The sequence below is a fragment of the Somniosus microcephalus genome, chromosome 1 (genome assembly GCF_052327205.1).
Source record: "Somniosus microcephalus isolate GS21.2 chromosome 1, FLI_Smic_1.0, whole genome shotgun sequence".
NCBI lineage: Eukaryota > Metazoa > Chordata > Chondrichthyes > Squaliformes > Somniosidae > Somniosus > Somniosus microcephalus.
This window is the reverse complement of record NC_140987.1, coordinates 222,932,332-222,950,885: the sequence shown is the minus strand read 5'-3', so window position 1 is coordinate 222,950,885 and position 18,554 is coordinate 222,932,332. Positions and strand designations below refer to the sequence as shown.

The 18,554-nt window shown below is 44.7% G+C and overlaps 1 protein-coding gene across 4 annotated transcripts in view; it reads right to left on the bottom strand.

Moving 5' to 3' along the window:
- Nucleotides 1-18,554, bottom strand: part of iqgap2 (IQ motif containing GTPase activating protein 2) — a 385,400-nt gene that overhangs the window by 164,112 nt on the left and 202,734 nt on the right. For 3 of the 4 annotated variants that reach the window (XM_085990677.1, XM_085990687.1, XM_085990695.1), the window contains 3 exons: nucleotides 1,376-1,443; nucleotides 1,100-1,213; nucleotides 351-529 (listed from right to left, as the gene is read on the bottom strand). In XM_085990677.1, the coding sequence (XP_085846803.1) occupies nucleotides 351-529; nucleotides 1,100-1,213; nucleotides 1,376-1,443 (361 nt within the window). The remainder of the gene's footprint in view (nucleotides 1-350; nucleotides 530-1,099; nucleotides 1,214-1,375; nucleotides 1,444-18,554) is intronic. The other variant, XM_085990705.1, reaches the window with a different exon arrangement.

Sequence of the window (18,554 nt, the reverse complement as noted above, 5' to 3'; positions counted from 1 at the left end):
TGTCTCAATTACACACGGACATTACAGATCTCACATCTGTTCAGTGCTTCACAAACCATCAGACTGTGTGCATGTCCTCGTAATCCAAAGCACAGCACACCAAAATTCACTAGCTATTTAGTCAAGATATGTAATCATTTCATCTTTAATTTTAGAGAAAGTGAATTCTGTAGTTACATGTTATCAAAAACGGTAGAAAATGTTAAAATCTAGACACAAACAACCCTGCAACAACACTAAAATAACCTCCCAATGGAAAGCTTATTCCAGCTGTTGGAAATCACGGATTCCAAGAAGCTGGAATTCTCAGCTGTATGCATTCACCACCATAACTGAACAGGATATCCTACCTGGCTTTTGGCATTCTCTTGCTTTGTTTGCTTGGCCTGAAATAATTTCTCTTGGTAATCCCAGGCTGAATTGTTCTCTAGATTAGTTAAAATAGCATTTGGATTCGTTAAAGCCTTTATGGTCTCCTCTGCAATCCCTCGAGATATTGCTTCATTGATTGCAATTACCGCAGCATGCACTGGAGAAGGAAACAAGGGACACTGAAATAAGCATTGATGCGCTATCAATTACTCATAAAAGACTGAGAGTTAAGAGAGTAACTAAAGGCTTTTATTAACAAAAGAATGAAGGTCTGCCTCGAGTGGTCGACCGGTCCAGAAATACAAAGGGCTGGGGAGCAGTCACCTTTATACTAGGACTTGTGGGAGGAGTCAGCCGAGGCATGTCCAGGCATGTACACAGTGGAATACAAACAGTGGTTTACCACAAGCATAAAATGTGATAGAGTGGCTTTAATATACTTGCAAACACTAGCATTTAGAATTAAGCATTTTAGTAAAAAGAGGCCATTAAAGACAATGAACCAAAATCTATCTGAATGAATTTAATCGAATTTTCACATACCAAACATAATTCGGCATTTTATTACAACTGAATTGCCATTACAGAAAGAAGCACCAAGCTATAGTTAATGTTTCAGCATCTGGGACAATTCTTCAGATGCAAGATTGAACATACTTTTGCACATTGTTTTTAATTACCTATTTTTACTTAAGCTATCAACAGCCTGTAATAACCACATACGTACATGCAGCTTCATCAACTGAAAGTTCGTTTGCCAGAATTCCACCAATTTTACTGAATGCAGGCATCTGAATGCCATACTTCTCTAATTCCTTGCGCATGTTACTTATTTCTTCCTCTGAAAGAAAAAAAGATACGGTTACATATTAGCTATGCAAAGTCATCAAATCAAACAAACTTTACATACTGCATTAAAAATGTGATCACCAAGGAAATTTCCTGAATCGATCTCTTTTTCATAGAAGCCTTTCTGGGAAAAAATGGCAAAAAACACATCTACCTGTAAAATCCACCTTTCCCAGTAAGTCTTGGATCTGAGGTGCTATTCCGAGTTTGAACAGGTACAGACTGCAATAAAATCAAACACATAAAATGTCTTTCTAAGTGTACAAGTAACTTGAACATAAGAACATAAGAAATAGGAGCAGGAGTAGGCCAATCGGCCCCTCGAGCCTGCTCCGCCATTCAATATCATGGCTGATCTGATCCTAACCGCCAATCTACTATCACAGAACCATCTCCTGAATCTAACAGAATTAGACACACGAAATAGCAGCAGGATCAGGCTACACGGCCCCTGGGCCCGCTCCGCTACCCACAGCGCCATGTCCGATCCGAACCTAGACTCATGTCCAAATTCCTGCCCGCTCCCCGTAACCCTTAATTCCCTTTACTTCTAGGAAACTGTCTATTTCTGTAATGATGTAGCTTCTACAGCTTTTTGGGGCAGCATATTCCATGGACCTACCACCCTCTGAGTGAAGTAGTTCCTCCTCATCTCAGTTTTGAAAGAGCAGCCCCTTATTCTAAGACTATGCCCCCTAGTTCTAGTTTCACCCATCATCGGGAACATCCTCCCCGCATCCACCCGATCCAACCCCTTCACAATCTTATATGTTTCAATAAGATCGCCTCTCATTCTTCTGAACTCCAATGAGTAGAGTCCCAATCTACTCAACCTCTCCTCATATGTCCATCCCCTCATCCCCGGGATTAACCGAGTGAACCTTCTTTGTACTGACTCGAGAGCAAGTATGTCTTTTCTTAAGTATGGACACCAAAACTGTACGCAGTATTCCAGGTGCGGTCTCACCAATACCTTGTACAACTGAAGCAATACTTCCCTATTTTTATATTCTATCCCCCTAGCAATGAAAGCCAACATTCCATTGGCCTTCTTAATCACTTGCTGCACCTGCATACTAACCTTCTGAGTTTCGTGCACCAGGACCCCCAGATCCCTTTGTACTTCAGTACTTTCCAGTTTCTTGCCATTAAGATAATAACTTGCTCTACGATTTTTCCTGCCAAAGTGCATAACCTCACACTTTCCAGTATTGTATTCCATCTGCCAAATCTCTGCCCACTTACTTAGCCTGTCTATGTCCCCTTGCAGGTTTTTTATGTCCTCCTCACTCACTACTTTCCCTCCCATCTTAGTATCATCTGCAAACTTTGATATGTTACACTTGGTCCCCTCCTCCAAATCGTTAATATAGATTGTAAAGAGTTGGGGACCCAGCACTGACCCCTGCGGAACACCACTAGTTACTGATTGCCAGTCTGAGAATGAACCATTTATCCCAACTCTCTGCCTTCTGTTAGATAGCCAATCCTCTATCCATGCCAGAATATTACCCCCAATCCCGTGATTTTTTATCTTAAGCAATAATCTTGTGTGGCACCTTGTCAAATGCCTTTTGGAAGTCTAAATACACTACGTCCACTGGTTCCCCTTTATCCACCCTATATGAAGAAAGAACATGATGCCAGTGCCTGTAACACAAATTCTTTCATGAGTACGTTGGAGGGAAATTGATTTCTTATGGAGCATAGAACAAGTTAGTTATGTAACATGTAGCTATATAAAAGATGATCAGAATTGGATTTAAAGTAATACTCAGAAAAGGAGTGTTCTAAACTAAAATGGCCCACATTCCTGAGCTGCATGTATAAATAAGAATGTTAAAATTGGAAATTATTATGAGCATTCAGGAGAGAATATTCAAAAATAAAATCCCTCCAGGAGCTGATTAAGCTACCAGTTTGGCTACTACTACCATACCTTATCCCATCAGGACATTAATAGCCCAGATCATTCATCAGATTTTCAGGGCTGATGACTAGTTGTTGAATTCAGACTGCTACATGTGTCAGAGCCACAATGAAGGCATTTCGACAATACTGCGGTGCCAACAACTCCTGATGTGTAGATCTCTCTGTCAAGTTTGTTGCCCAGTGTAAATTTCTTGACCTACATTGCTCTGGTTGCAGTGGAAAGCCATTATTTTTGTCGATATCTGGATCTGTCCTTGGAACTACCCCCTCCATGGTTCGAACAAACATATGAAAAGGTGAGAGATCCATCAGCTTCATTAAGCTAATGGCGCAACCTCACACACGGCCCACCCACCCCCTAACAACATTGGCTCAGAACTTCGGGTCTCCACGTCTGAGTACGCATGGGCTACTCACCCGTAGGCCCAATGGAAGTGCCGATTTCCTGCATGCACTGCGCACGCGCGGGAAACTGGCGCTTCCGTTCCCCTGAAAGGGGTTCAGAGGTCGAACGCATGTGCAGGAGAGGCAGTGCGTGCGCATCCGAACTTATGTTTTTTTTTTGCAGGTTTTCCCGGGAAGGTAAGTCTCCAGAAGTTACACTTTTAAAAAGTAGGTGTAAGGCCTGCTTTTTACAAGGTAAGTGGTGAATTAATTAAAATTAAAACATTTTTTCCACAGGTTTATTATTTTTAAATACTTTAAAGCAAGGTAACTTTATTTTTAGCCCCGTTAGAAAATAAAATTATTTTTTCAAAAATTTAAATTGTTTAAAATAGTTATTTCATGTAATTTAGTTTATTTTAAAAAATTGATTAAAAATTTTTTTTTTGAAGTTTTAGTGATGTTTTGGGGCCCGCAGTATTTATAAGTTTTGACAGCTCTTCCTGTCAATTTTATGAATGGGAATTTCCCTGCTCCGATTGGCTCTCCATGGGCCACGTGATCCCAGGGGACGCATCGAACTAACTGCGCCCCTGGGATACGCAAGCACTGCGCGCCGGCAGTTGGAGCAAGCCCAGGATTGAAATCCCACGCGGGCCCACAGCACAATGGCCGGCGCGCTAGGTAAGTGCAGGTCGGGGGCTTACACCCACGGGAAGCTCCCGACCCAAATTTCTGGGCCATTGTCTCCTGAGAGAGGTGCACAAGAGAAAAAAAACTTGTGGCAAATTGGAAATTCCTCTCCAACTACCTAAGGCAAATCCAGCAAGGTTCTAGACCACAGCTGCCCGTAAATCTCTAAAATCTCAACCAACTAGTAGCACAACCAACACATATGGGCTTTTTTGATGAAATGTGCAAATTGAAGAGAAGACACTATTTTATATCAGACTTTCATTCTTAGTCTCCCCCTCCCTTATCAGTGTCTCTTTCGCCCCCATGGTTTGCATTCTCTGTTCATTCCCTCCCTACACAATTTCTACGTTTGGAAACTGTCTATAGCTTTTTAAAAGATTGACACACAGAACAGCAGTTTAACAAGCACAAATTAGTTACTGCAAAATATGATCCTTCAAAAAGGCACAATTTCTGGGAAGTTTGAAAGCACAGCAAAGTTACATTAGGCTCTCTCTCAATCCAACAAAGTAACTAAACAGAGGAGAGTGGTGGGAGTGGGAAGGGTATTAGTACATGCCCCGGGCTCCAATTTAAAAAAAAAAAAAAAAAAATTTTTTTTTAAACAAAAACAGTCACTATTTTCTCTCTCCCAATGAGCTGCCGCCTGCCACTCTGCTGGTACCACTCTTGATCTCACCGACAAAATCCTGTGCTGCTCTTGCATAGATTCTAACAAATGTTTATGGGATGTGGGCGTCGCTGGCAAGGCCAGCATTTATTGCCCATCCCTAATTGCCCTCGAGAAGGTGGTGGTAAGTCACCTTCTTGAACCACTGCAGTCCGTGTGGTGATGGTACTCTCAGTGCTGTTAGGCAGTGAGTTCAAGGATTTTGACCCAGCGACGATGAAGGATCGGCGATATACTTCTAAGTCAGGATGGTGTGTGACTTGGAGGTGGTGGTGTTCCCATGCGCCTGCTGCTCTTGTCCTTCTAGGTGGAAGAGGTCACGGGTTTGGGAGGTGCTGCCGAAGAAGCCTTGGCAAGTTGCTGCAGTGCATCTTGTAGATGGTACACACTGCAGCCATGGTACGCCGGCGGTGGAGGGAGTGAATGTTTACGGTGGTAGATGGGGTGCCAATCAAGCAGGCTGCTTTGTCCTGGATGGCGTCGAGCTTCTTGAGTGTTGTTGGAGCTGCACTCATCCAGGCAAGTGGAGAGTATTCCATCACACTCCTTACTTGTGCCTTGTAGATGGTGGAAAGGCTTTGGGGAGTCAGGAGGTGAGACACTCGCTGCAGAATACCTAGCCTCTGACTTGTTCTTGTTGCCACAGTATTTATGTGGCTGGTCCAGTTAAGTTTCTGGTCAATGGTGACCCCCAGGATGTTGTTGGTGGTGGAATGATGATGATTAACCTCCTATTGAGAGGAGCGTCAAGCCTCTACTTGGCACCTCCAGCAAAGGCATACCACAGGTTAGGCGCACAAAGAACAGGATATTCTAAGCATAAAGTAAATTTCTGCTCAGTGGCAGCAGTCATACCCCCTCGGTTAGAAGGTTGCGATTAAGTCTCATACTCTAGGCCGACACTCCCTCTACTGAGGGAATGCTGTATTGTCAGAGATGCTATCCTTCAGATGAGACATAAAACAGAGGTCCTGTCTGTCCCAATAGACCTTAAAGATCGCACGATACAATTCAGAGGAGCAGGGAATTCTCCTGATGTCCTCACCAAACTTTCCTCCCTCAACTAGTATCACTCAAAAAAAACCCAGACTGGTCATTAATTTCGTTGCTGTTTATGGAGCGTTGATATCGCATCTGGCTATTTAAGTTATTGTATTTTAAACAGTAATTCACTGAAGCTCAGATATTTTGACATGATTATGCTCTATTTAAATGCAAGTATTGAAAAAAGTCTGATTCTACCACAGTGCACTGATTCATCAACATGCTGTTGCCATTATTTTAGTTTTCCGCACTATGGCATCTTTCAGATTTTACCTTTCCTACCCAGTCTCTACATTAAGCCTGTAATTTACAAAAATCACAGCCTCCAAAATGACAAAAGCAAAGAAGTCAGGGTAGAGGTAAAAATATTCTCTTAACAAACAGCACTGTACTGTGAGCATTAACTTTTTTAGTCTCTTTACCTTATGTTGGCGGCTATGCTTTTGTCTGGCATGCGATTCAACCATAGGGCAGGGATCATCCTGGAATGCAAAGCTAAGCCCCGGCTTCTTTTTGCCACTACAAACCATTTCCTTAAAGGCCTCTCCCCTTTCCCTTCCCTAGATTTCTTTGTCATCAAGATTGAGACGATCCATTCAGCTGCATCTACCACATCCCCCCCTCCTTCCTCTTGCCCACCAAGCTAATCTTCCCCCAAGGTGTCCCCCGGCCCTAGCCCTGATGCTGCAGCTTTCTCCAGTTTCTCTTCTACCTCCCTACATGCTCGAGTGCATCTTGTCCCCGAGACCCACCTACTGCTTTGTCGACCCCACTCCAACTAAATTGTTAACCATCCAACTTCCCTTCCTGGCCCCATGCTAGCAAACATTGCAAATGGTCCCCACTCCTCAGGTACTGTCCCCTTCTCTTTCAAAATTGGTATCACATCCATCCTCAAACTCCCCACCCTCGACCCCTCGTCTTTGCAAACTACCACCCAATCTCTAATTCCCTTTCCTCTCCACAGTCCTTAAATGGGATGTTGCCTCCAAATCCATGCCCATATTTCCCACCACTCATGTTTGAATCTCTCCAATCAGGTTTCCAGTGATATGGCCCTAAATGACATTGTCTGTGATGGTGATCATGGTACGCTATCCTTAATCATCCTTCTTGACCTCTCTGCAGGCTTTTACACAGTCAACCACACCATTTTCCTCCAATGCCCCTCTGCCATTGTTCAGCTCAGTTGGACTACCCTCATTTGGTTCCACTCTCGCCTATCCAATCATAGCCAGAGCATCTCCAGCAATGGGCTCTCGTCCCACACCTGCACTGTTACCTCTGGTGTCCAAGGAACTATCCTTGGCACCTCCTGTTCCTTATCTACATGCTACCCCTCGGCAACATCATCCGAAGACTTGGCATAAGGTTCTTCACATGCAGTGATGACACCCAGCTTTACCTCTCCACCACCTCTCTCAAACCTGCCACTGCCTCTGCTGTAAACCTGCTTCTCCGACATCTATTCCTGGATGAGCAACAACTTCATCCAAATAAACATTGGGAAGTATGAAGCTATCGTCTTCGGCCGCCACCACAAACCCAGTTCCTTTGCCATCGATTCCATCCTCCTCCCAGCCATCGTCTCAGATCAAAGCCGACTGATTGCAACCTCACCATCCTATTTGACCCCATATACTTTTCATCACAAAGGCTGCCTGCATCCACCTCCCTAGCATTGACTGTCTCTGTCCCACCTCAGCCCATCTGCTGCCAAAACCATCAGCCATGCTTTTGTTACCTTCAGACTCCACTATTCCAACGTTCTCCTGGCTAGCCTCCCATCTTCCATCCACCACAAACTTCACCTTATCCAGAACTCTGCTGCCCATAGTCTAACTCACATCAAAGTCTTGCTCAGCCATCTCCCCTGAGCTTGCTGACCTCCACTGGTTCCCTGTCTCCCAATGCTTCCTAGTTAAAATTCTTATCCACATGTGCAAATCCCTTCAGGGACTCACCCCTCCATAACTTGCTCCGGCCCTACAGCCTTCCAAGAAATCGGTGTTCCTCCAATTCTGGTCTCCTGTGCACCCATCCCCCCAATCCCTTTGCCCCACCATTGGCAGCCGTGCCTTCAGCCATCTAGGCTCCAAGCTCTATAATTCTCTCCAAACTTCTCCAGTTCTAAGTCTCACCTTAAAACCTACCTCCTTGACTAAGCTTTGAATCACCCCTTCCAGTATCGTCTTTTGGTTTGGTGTCAATTTTTGTCTGATTATGCTTTCTATGAAGCACCTTGGGAAGTTTATCGATGTTAAACTCACTTAGATAAATGCAAGTTTTTTTTTAAATATTCGCTCATGGGATGTGGGCATCGCTGGCAAGGCCAGCATTTATTGCCCATCCCTAATTGCCCTTGAGAAGGTGGCAGAGAACCGCCTTCTTGAACTGCTGCAGTCCGTGTGGTGAAGGTACTCCCACAGTACTGTTAGGGAGTTCCAGGATTTTGACTCAGCAACGATCAAGGATCGGCGATATACTTCTAAGTCAGGATGGCGTGTGACTTGGAGGTGGTGGTGTTCCCATGCGCCTGCTGCCCTTGTCCTTCTAGGTGGTAGAGGTCGCGGGTTTGGGAGGTGCTGCCGAAGAAGCCTTAGCGAGTTGCTGCAGTGCATCTTGTAGATGGTACACACTGCAGCCACGGTACGCCGGTGGTGGAGGAAGTGAATATTTAAGGTGGTGGATAGTGTAAAGTCTGTGGGTTGTTTAGTTAATTAATACACAGACTACCAGAGTAACTTAAAACAGGACTTTACTATTCGAAGGTCAGGGCGAATCTGCCCAATAAATCCTGACACAGCACTTATATACCGGTGTGGTCACCGTCGGTATTACAGTATACAGAAGCCAACAAAGTAGTGCAACGCCTAAAGTAGTTCTCTTAAAGGTGGACGGTTACATACAATAGTTCTCTTAAAGGTAGACGGGCACATACACTACAATCCTCCCTTTTTAGCTTACAACATACTGATTCCCCATTAAACATACATTATAACATATATACAACTTTATGCAAGACAGTTCACAGATTCAGTCTCTCTGGAGGTTTCCGGACTCTGTCCGGATAACGCCTCGGTGGTGTCGTAACTCCCGGCGGGGTAGCAGGTGCTTCTGGCAAGGTCGATTCGGCTTGAAGGACAGTGTCAGGTTCATCTGATTCCAGTATTACCAGATCGGAGGTAGGTGTTCTGGGTATCGCTGTCTCAACATTAACCGTGTAAGGTGGTGGAGTAGGTTGGCCATTTGTGGCTGACCCTATGATCTGGTCAACATGGCGCCTTATTATACTGTCCCCAATGTCCACCGTATACATCAACGGCCCTAGCCTTTTTCCAATAGTTCCAGGCTGCCATTTCTCGGTACGGTAGTCCCGGGCCAAAACTTGTTGACCTATCTGAAAAGATCTAGTTGGCCTTTCATTCATGCCCTGGAATTGCTGGTTCTCTAAGTCCCTTCTGACGTTTGGCTTAAGCAAATCCAGCCGGCATCTTAGTCGTCTATTAAAAAACATCATGGCGGGAGTTTGATTTGTGACCGCATGTGTTGCATTCCTGTACGCCAACAAGAAGCTATCCACCTTATGTTGTAAGTTAATGGCTTCATTACCCATGGCCTTTATGGCCTTCTTGAAGGTCTGGACAAACCTTTCAGCCAATCCATTGGAGGCGGGATGGTATGGGGCTGACGTGTAGTGCTTAACCCCATTGCTCTTTAAGAATTTCTTGAATTCTTCAGACACAAATTGCGGTCCATTATCAGAACAGATCTGTTCCGGCAGCCCATTTCTAGCAAACATGGTCCTTAACACTGTGATGGTTTTTTCCGTGGTGGTGGTGGACATCTTTATTACCTCCGGCCACTTGGAGTGTGCATCCACCGCTATTAGAAACATTGAGTCCATAAATGGACCAGCAAAGTCGATGTGTACCCTTTGCCAAGGAGATGAGGGCCACTCCCATGGATGCAGAGGAGCCTGTGGTGGCGCGTTTTGGACCTTCTGGCATCCTAGACAGCTCTTAGTGATTTCTTCGATGTCCCCATCAATGCCTGGCCACCACACAAACGCTCTTGCTAGGTTCTTCATTTTCACTCCACCCAGATGTCCCTCGTGCAGCTCCTTTAACACCTTCTGTTGAAGTTTGGGTGGAATCACCACTCTAGATCCACACATCAGGGTTCCTCGACACACTGACAGCTGTTCTTTTCTCTGCGAAAATGCTGGCAGCGTTGGTTCGCCCTGTGCTGGCCATCCCTCCACCGTTAAATCATAGACTCGTGAGAGAGTCGGGTCATTTCTTGTTTCGTTTTCGATCATCGAATTTGTTACTGGTAGACATTCCACTATGGATGAGTGGAACATCTCTACCCGGTCCACTGTAGTTGCTTCTTCTACTATCGGCAATGGCAAGCGCGATAACCCATCAGCATTCCCATGCTGTTTGGACCTTTTGTATTCGATGTCATATTGGTGTGCCCCAAGTAACACGGACCACCTCTGTAACCTTTGCGCTGTCATGGTGGAAACGGCCTTGTTAGGGTTGAATATGGACACCAACGGCTGGTGGTCTGTCAGTAATGTGAACTTCTTGCCCTGCAGGTAATGATTGAATTTCTTTACGCCCCACACAAGGCTGAGGGCCTCCCTATCTATTTGAGCATAATTTCGCTCCGCGGAGGTCAATGATCGGGACGCGAATGCCACTGGCCTTTCCGAGCCATTTGGTAACTTGTGTGAAAGTACTGCTCCAATTCCATAGGGGGAAGCATCACAAGCTAGACGAAGAGGTAACGTTGGGTTGAAATGAGCCAACACTTCTTCAGAGGTAATCAACGCCTTGCTTCTGCGAAAGGCCTTTTTACATTCCTCACTCCACTTCCATGGTACTTCTTTCCGCAACAGAGCGTTCAGCGGATGCAGCACCGTGGATAGATTCGGCAGAAGCTTGTGATAATAATTAATCAACCCCAAGAATGATCTTAACTGTGATACGTTTTCCGGAGCGGGGGCCTTCACGACAGCTTCTATCTTGTCAGGTGACTTGTGCAGCCCCTCTCGGTCAATGACATGACCGCAGTACGAGATCCGTTTTTGGAAGAACTCACATTTCTTGCGATTAACTCGAAGGCCATATTCCTTCAACCTAGTGAGCACCAGTTTCAAATTTGTGAGGTGTCCTTCCTCGTCTTCTCCCGTAATCAGGATATCGTCTAAGTAACACTGCGTGCTTGGAATTCCTTGTAATACCTGCTCCATGGCCCTCTGCCAAATTGCTGGAGCCGAAGCTACCCCAAAAACCAGTCTATTATAACGATACAAGCCTCTGTGTGTGTTGATGGCGAGGTACTGACGCGACTCTTCCTCGACTTCCATTTGTAAGTATGCCTGTGCCAGGTCTATCTTGAAGTGTTTCCCTCCAGCCAACGAAGCAAAGATATCTTCAATCCGCGGAAGCGGGTATTGTACCGTGTGAAGCACCGGATTCACTGTGATCTTGAAGTCTCCGCAGATGCGGACCTTCCCCGGTCCCCCTGGCTTGTTACTTGGTGAAGACTTCATGACGGGAACAATGGGCGTGGCCCACTCACTCCAGTCCACTTTTGACAGTACCCCTGATCGTTCAACTTCTTCCAGTTCTGCCTCCACAGCAGGTCGTATTGCGTAAGGTAGACTTGTGGCTTTGAAAAATTTTGGGCTTGCATGTTCTGCAATCTTAACCTTTGCTTTAATTCCTCGCAGTGTTCCCAGTCCTTGCTGGAATACCTCTTTAGCTTCGTCCAATATTCTGGACAACCGTTCAGGTTTGACATCTTCCTTTCCGGAATCTACCGTCATGGTGTTTAGTGAATGCCAGTCTATCTTTATTTTCCTGATCCACTCCCGTCCCAGAAGTGGTGGACCTCCCTCAGGCAACACATACAGGTCCATCCTTTGGTGATCTTTGTCCTTGTATCTCACCTTGACTTCTATCTTTCCGATGGGGTATACTTTGTGCCCCGTGTATGTCTGCAATACTAGCTCCGTATCCCGTAGGGGAATATGCTTGAATAACACTTTATAATCATGCTTATTCATGACCGTCAACGCCGATCCAGTGTCCACTTCCATTTTCACTTGGACTTTTGCAATCTGTAGTGTGATCCAGCTAGCTTGTCGGTCAGCTTCATTACTCACATTATGAATTCTCAGACTATCCAGTTCCTTGCAGTTGGAGTGCGAGTCCGAATTCTGTTCTTCCGGACTCTTCCTAGTCACCTCATGTACCTTTCTGTACCTCTTTTGTGGTGACTCATTATTGTTGGTCTTCTTTCCTGACCGGCATACCTTAGCTATGTGACCGAGCTTGCCACATTTCCTACATTCCTGGTTTTTAAACCAGCATTGGTTCTGGTCGTGTGTTGTCTTCCCACAACGATAGCATTTCGTTGTACCCGAAGTAATTTGCTGCACACTGAGTGCCGCTGCCTTTAGCTGCATTTCCGCCGTTCCTTTCGCTGCGGCTTCGTTCGATGCAGCAATAAGGACAGCCTTATCAAGTGTAAGATCGTTCTCTTCGAGCAGTCGTTTTTGTGTTTCTACCTCGGAATTAAAATCGTTGATGTTACCACGCTTAGGCATCTTCCTCTCTTCCTGATAACACCACGGATTATTTCTTTAAATTTTCCTTTTTTTTTTCTTCAAGATGGCGGTTCCCGCGAAAATGGCAGTTTCCCGCGCTTATCTTCTCTCCCCGCCCACTTCAATGGCGGTTCCCCGCTTCTGTCTTCTTCTCCGCCTAATGGCGGCTTCCCGCGTTTCTTCCCCTGGCGGGAGGGGTACACTTTCCCCACGGGCGACGGCCGCTGGCTTTCAGGTTCACAGCCTGCGCGTCGGCTTCAGTGCTTTCCCTTTTCTCGGCAGGGCAACCGGCGCTGGGTACACCCCGTTGACGGCGAACAGTTTCAGCCGCTGGACTGGCTCTCGCTCAGTCTCCCTTGGTCGGCTCTGCCTCTCCCGCTCGCTCGGCTCCCAATCACGCCTCCCAGCCCTCTCGCAGTCCGGTGCTTCCCTCCCCGGCTGCGGCTGAGTTTTTATATCTTCCCGCGCCTACGCTCCCGGTCACAGCGCTTCGTGGCTTCGGTCGCTGCCCGGCCTTTTTCGCCGGTCGTGGTCTAGCTGTCTCACGACGCTGTTGCGTCCCCAGCCTGTCTGTACCGCAGCTTCCTTGCTCCACGCTGCCCCAGTCTCAGCGCCTCTGGGCCCGACTTCTGTCCGGCTCCTTTCCCCCTCGACCGTGGTCGAGTGCACCGCCCTTATCCTCCGGTTATTCTTTTTACTTTTCCCTTACTCAGTCACCGTGGCCGGCTTGCTTCTCGTGCTGATCGGCTCACTCCTCACCGTGGCAGAAGGGACAGTCAGTGCCTGTTGCTGATGGAAGTCTTTGTCTCTGAATTCTTCCTCCTTTCCAGCTCTGCAGACTCGAGTTTTCTCCCAGCAGAATGACGAGGGCGGTTGCCTCTTCTCGACGCTCATTAACTGCTTCGGAAGTATTGTTGCCGCAGGGTACGATCGGACTCGTCGCCACTGTAAAGTCTGTGGGTTGTTTAGTTAATTAATACACAGACTACCAGAGTAACTTAAAACAGGACTTTACTATTCGAAGGTCAGGGCGAATCTGCCCAATAAGTCCTGACACAGCACTTATATACCGGTGTGGTCACTGTCGGTATTACAGTATACAGAAGCCAACAAAATAGTGCAACACCTAAAGTAGTTCTCTTAAAGGTGGACGGTTACATACAATAGTTCTCTTAAAGGTAGACGGGTACATACACTACAGATAGGGTGCCAATCAAACGGGCCGTTGTCCTGGATGGTGTCGAGCTTCTTGAGTGTTGTTGGAGCTGCACTCATCCAGGCAAGTGGAGAGTATTCCATCACACTCCTGACTTGTGCCATGTCGATGATGGAAAGGCTTTGGGGAGACAGGAGGTGAGCCACTCACTGCAGAATACCTAGCCTCTGACCTGCTCTTGTTGCCACAGTATTTATGTGGCTGGCCCAGTTAAGTTTCTGGTTAATGGTGACCCCCAGGATGTTGAAGTTGTTGTTGATTATCCTCTGATTGTGAGCCCTACTTGGACTACCTCTGACGATGAGAACATGCTCCTTATGTTTTCCCTAGTGAATAGTTGGAGGAGAAATTTAGTTTATTAACTATTTCATGTTCATCCTCGGTTTCAGCCTCATCCACATGTTTTAGAGCAGTGTTGTCCAATATGTTCGTCACTCACCATGTGGCAAACTGGGAATTCCAATGTTAAGAATCGGATTTCTGATTTGTAAATATAAATGAGTAATAGACATTATCATTGGTCATGAATACTCATTCACTCAAGAGTACGAATGTGTATTTTTACTTTTTGTTTGTTGGTAAAATGTTGAGAAAAAGCAGAGTGTGCAAGTTTTTTTAAATCACAGTGCTTTACTTCCTTGGTTCCTGAATGATGGTATTTGTTAAGTAAATATATGTGTGAAGTACATATACCTGAATTGAATGGAAGGCGTGTTCTACTAAAATTAGTGCATGCAGCTAAAACAGTGTGGCTGTACCCACACCCGTGTCTAATCAGTGATTTTTACTGGACAGCATGTTTTCGAGTTCTCAATTCTTCTAACGGTTATCATACAAAGAATTGCTTACCATTATCCACGGCTCCCCTCTGACCTTATTTTTTCTAAATGACCGAGTAACACAAACGTGCCAAAATGCACCATTCATGTGACCTGATCACCAGAAAAATAATGAGCACTTTTTCTCTCCCTTCCAAATGCCTCTTGAACAAGTGGCACAAAATACATCTACTAAAGAGGATCAGCTGCAAACATCGAACATTTCCACTTTTAGAAGTTTTACAGAATTTTGGATACTTAACAACTGCAGTGTGCAACAATTAATAGACTTGCTTCACGTTACAGAAAATTTGACAGTAAATTCATTCCTCCCATCATTACACGCTGGTCTTTCTTTGACAGGAACCCACTAGGGGGGGCGATGTGGGAAGGATTGTACATAGTGTAGAATATTAGTTTGCAATGCAAGGAGATTGGGAATGTGCATGTTACAGCTGAGGGGGAGGAGCTGGGAGCTGATTTATGGAAGGCAAATCCTGGTATGTGTTTAACAAGCTGTACCTGCAACATCTGACCTATATTACACTGTACCTGGGAAAGTCTTGCGCTCAAAATACACAGTTATAATGCGTGCCCTGTAAGATATATATATATATTTTTTTAAACACAGGTCCACAAGCACACCTACTATAATAGCAAATATTTAAAAAGCTGCTTTATCATTTCTCAATGTTATTATTTAAATGGGCTATTTTAAGGGTCCAAATCCTTCCCTTTATGTTGCCTGTATCACTTCAAATGCTACGGTTACTAAAATTTAAGTACCAAATGCATATTTTACTCATAGAACCATAGACATTTACAGCACAGAAAGGGGTCAGTCAACCTATGGCCTTATTTTGCCATTTTTATTAAGGTTTAAAGTGCTCCCTCAGGTGCTCAGCAAGTTTATCCAGCGAGTACACTAAGCTATGCTGACCTGTACTGTGTTATATAATCTCTGCTATGGCAGTGGAGAGGGGCATTACAATTGACCTCGGTGCTCCTGCTTTAAGCAGGAGAAAATGGTTGCAGTGCGAGTGCTATCCAGTAACTGCTATTTCAACTATGCGTGAGAGGGATCATCAGGCACGTCTAATGTGCCCCGAGTTTGAATGGCCTGCTGATGGGACACCATCAATGCTTATATATGAATATTATAATAACCACCACTGGAGGGTGCCTGGCATCTCAGAACAATAATCCAGCGGAGTTAATGCCCGCAGGAGAGCAAATAAATTGAGGGAAAAAAACCTCCATTCGATACTGTTCTCTGGAAGGTAGTTAGACATCACGCGAGGGAGTCATGTTGACTGAACGGGGCAAGTCATCTTCCTTTTTTGTATCCTATAAAGCTTTTGTATCCTATAAAGCAGAATTGACTGTGGTGAGCATGCCGTGAGTCATCTGATTGAGAAAAGTCAAAAGAAGGAAACTGGAGAACACCGTGACCGAGTATAAAAAAAACCCCACCTATTTTTCTTAGATGGTCATAAAATTTTAACATATACCTTGTTACTTTATCAAAATATTCATTAACAGCCAATACATAGGCTGCCACTCATAGCAAATACTGCTCAGATCAAGGGTAGGTCAGTTCGGCACAATGTAATTTACATTACAACCCGATAACGGGAAGGTCATCGGTTCTTCAATTACAGGAGCCATAATAGAGCTGGCATGGAATAACTGACATTATCTTGACAAAGTATATACAATTAATGTACAGTTCCACATTTATCTAAACTGAAATTTAATTGCTAGTGACTCAGAAATAACTAATCCAAGTATCAATTGACTTTATCACTCTCACTTACTCATTTGTAAGGGGACTTGCGCACATAAAGCTACGCTGACACTCAAGTGCAGCACTGTCAGAGGTGCCGTCTTTTGGATGAGACGTTAAACCGAGGTCCCGTCTGCTTTCTCAGGTGGATGTAAAAGATCCCGTGGTACTATTTCGAAGAGGAGCAGGGGCGTTATCCCCAGTGTCCTGGCCAATATTTATCCCACAACCAATATAACAAAAAGAAAGCCAGGTTATCTGGTCATTATCACATTGCCGTTTGTGGGACCTTGCTGTGCACAAATTGGTTGCCGCGTTTCCCACTTCAAAAGTACTTCATTGGCTGTAAAGCACGGAGACGTCCGGCGGTCGTGAAAGGCGCTATATAAATGCAAGCCAGTCTTTCTTTTATTGTTGTATTATAGTTTAGAAAATGTACTAGGTGTAGTGGATGCAGGAGACGTTAAACCAAGGTCATCGTTCATTCTCAGTTGGATGTAAAAGATCCCTGCTACTGTTTGAAGAGAAGCAGGGAGTGTCTCGGTCAACATTCTTCCCTCAATTAACACTACCAGAAACAGATTATCTGGTCATTTATTTGCTGCTTGTGTGACCTGTGTGCAAATTGGCTGCCGTGGATGCCTGCATATCTATAATGACTGCATGGCAAAAGTAATTCGTTGGTTGTAAAGTCGTTTGAGACATTCAGAGGATGCAAGTTCTTCCTTTTTTTAAAAATACAGCAAAAATGGTTACAACATAGATATTACCACAAGATGGCACCACCTACCTATTTTGAAGCGGATGTGCCGTGCAGTTCACATCCTAAACAACTACCCGCTAAAAAAAGAGTATTTTATGAATCTTCTCTGGGGACAATCAGATGAATTATTTTAAAGATAGTTATTTTTGTCCTCAAAGTGCAATAACTGTTGGACGTGTTTGTCTATATAACAGCCAGCCATCAAATGAATGCCCTCTTCTGTTTTTGGTGGTGTTAGGTGAGGGAGGAATATTGGCTCCCATATCAGAATTCCCCGCTTCAACTCATGCCATGGAACCGGAAACACAAACAGGACCTCTGCTTAACATCTGATCCAAAGTCCATCAGTACCATGCAGTGATGTCAGCCTAAATTATAAGCTCAAGCCTGTAATGGGTTCAAACCTAGAACCGCCCGACAAAGCAGTGGCAAAGAGGAGAAAGTGCCACAAATTTAGCCATACTGACAATGTTGGTTTACCGACCCTCAATGATGCATCAAAATTAGTTAGGTGAATATAACTGTGTACTATCTCAGTTGATATATCTGATTGGTAAGCAATTTAGTTTTATAGGGTTGGCTAATGGGGATCTAATGTGTTTTTTCTTTCTTGGGTCTGGCAATCTCTTATTTTCGGTCATAGTTCACATTAATGGTGATTCAGCAATCTGATACTTGCAGAGAGGGTATCCTGGGAAATCGCAGGAACACAGCCTATGATTTTCTGTCCATTAATACCAAAATTAATGAAGGAAAAATCATGGGCTGCACACTTGATTTCCTAAAATGCATTACACGTGAGCGTAGTTCCCTACTGGGTGTCGGATTGCAGAACCTTCTGTAATATTCCAACTTCATTACAAGGAGCTAAATTTTTGATGTTCATTTGCCAACTTAGTATGTTCTATCAAATAACCTTCTCTCTCACCCCCTCCCCAGTCTTTTGCCTTCATGCAACTCCTTCAGCTAGATAGATGTGACAGTCTCTTATATGCACATTTTTCAAAGGCTACATCTAAAGTCAAAAAATGCCAACGCAGATCTAACAACACTAAAAGCCAGTTTCTTTTGAGTTGAACTTGGCAGGGGAAATAATTTTCAAGTGCACTTAAAGAACTTGTACTGACATTGAATGCATTTTGTGAATATTAAATTGATCTTAATACCAATAACACAAGGCTAAATGTCTTCTAAACCATTTGGTTGGGACAGGAAAATCCCATAAAGGAAAAACAATTTAAAAACAGTAGTGTGGCAGAACCACCAGAGGATTACGGACAATTGTATATACAGGTACACTATCCCTTATCCGAAAGCCTTGGGACCAGCTGAGTTTCGGTTTTCGGATTTCAGAAGGTATTGGGAAATTTGTCGGGGGTCGGGGAGAAAAGAATAATCGGAC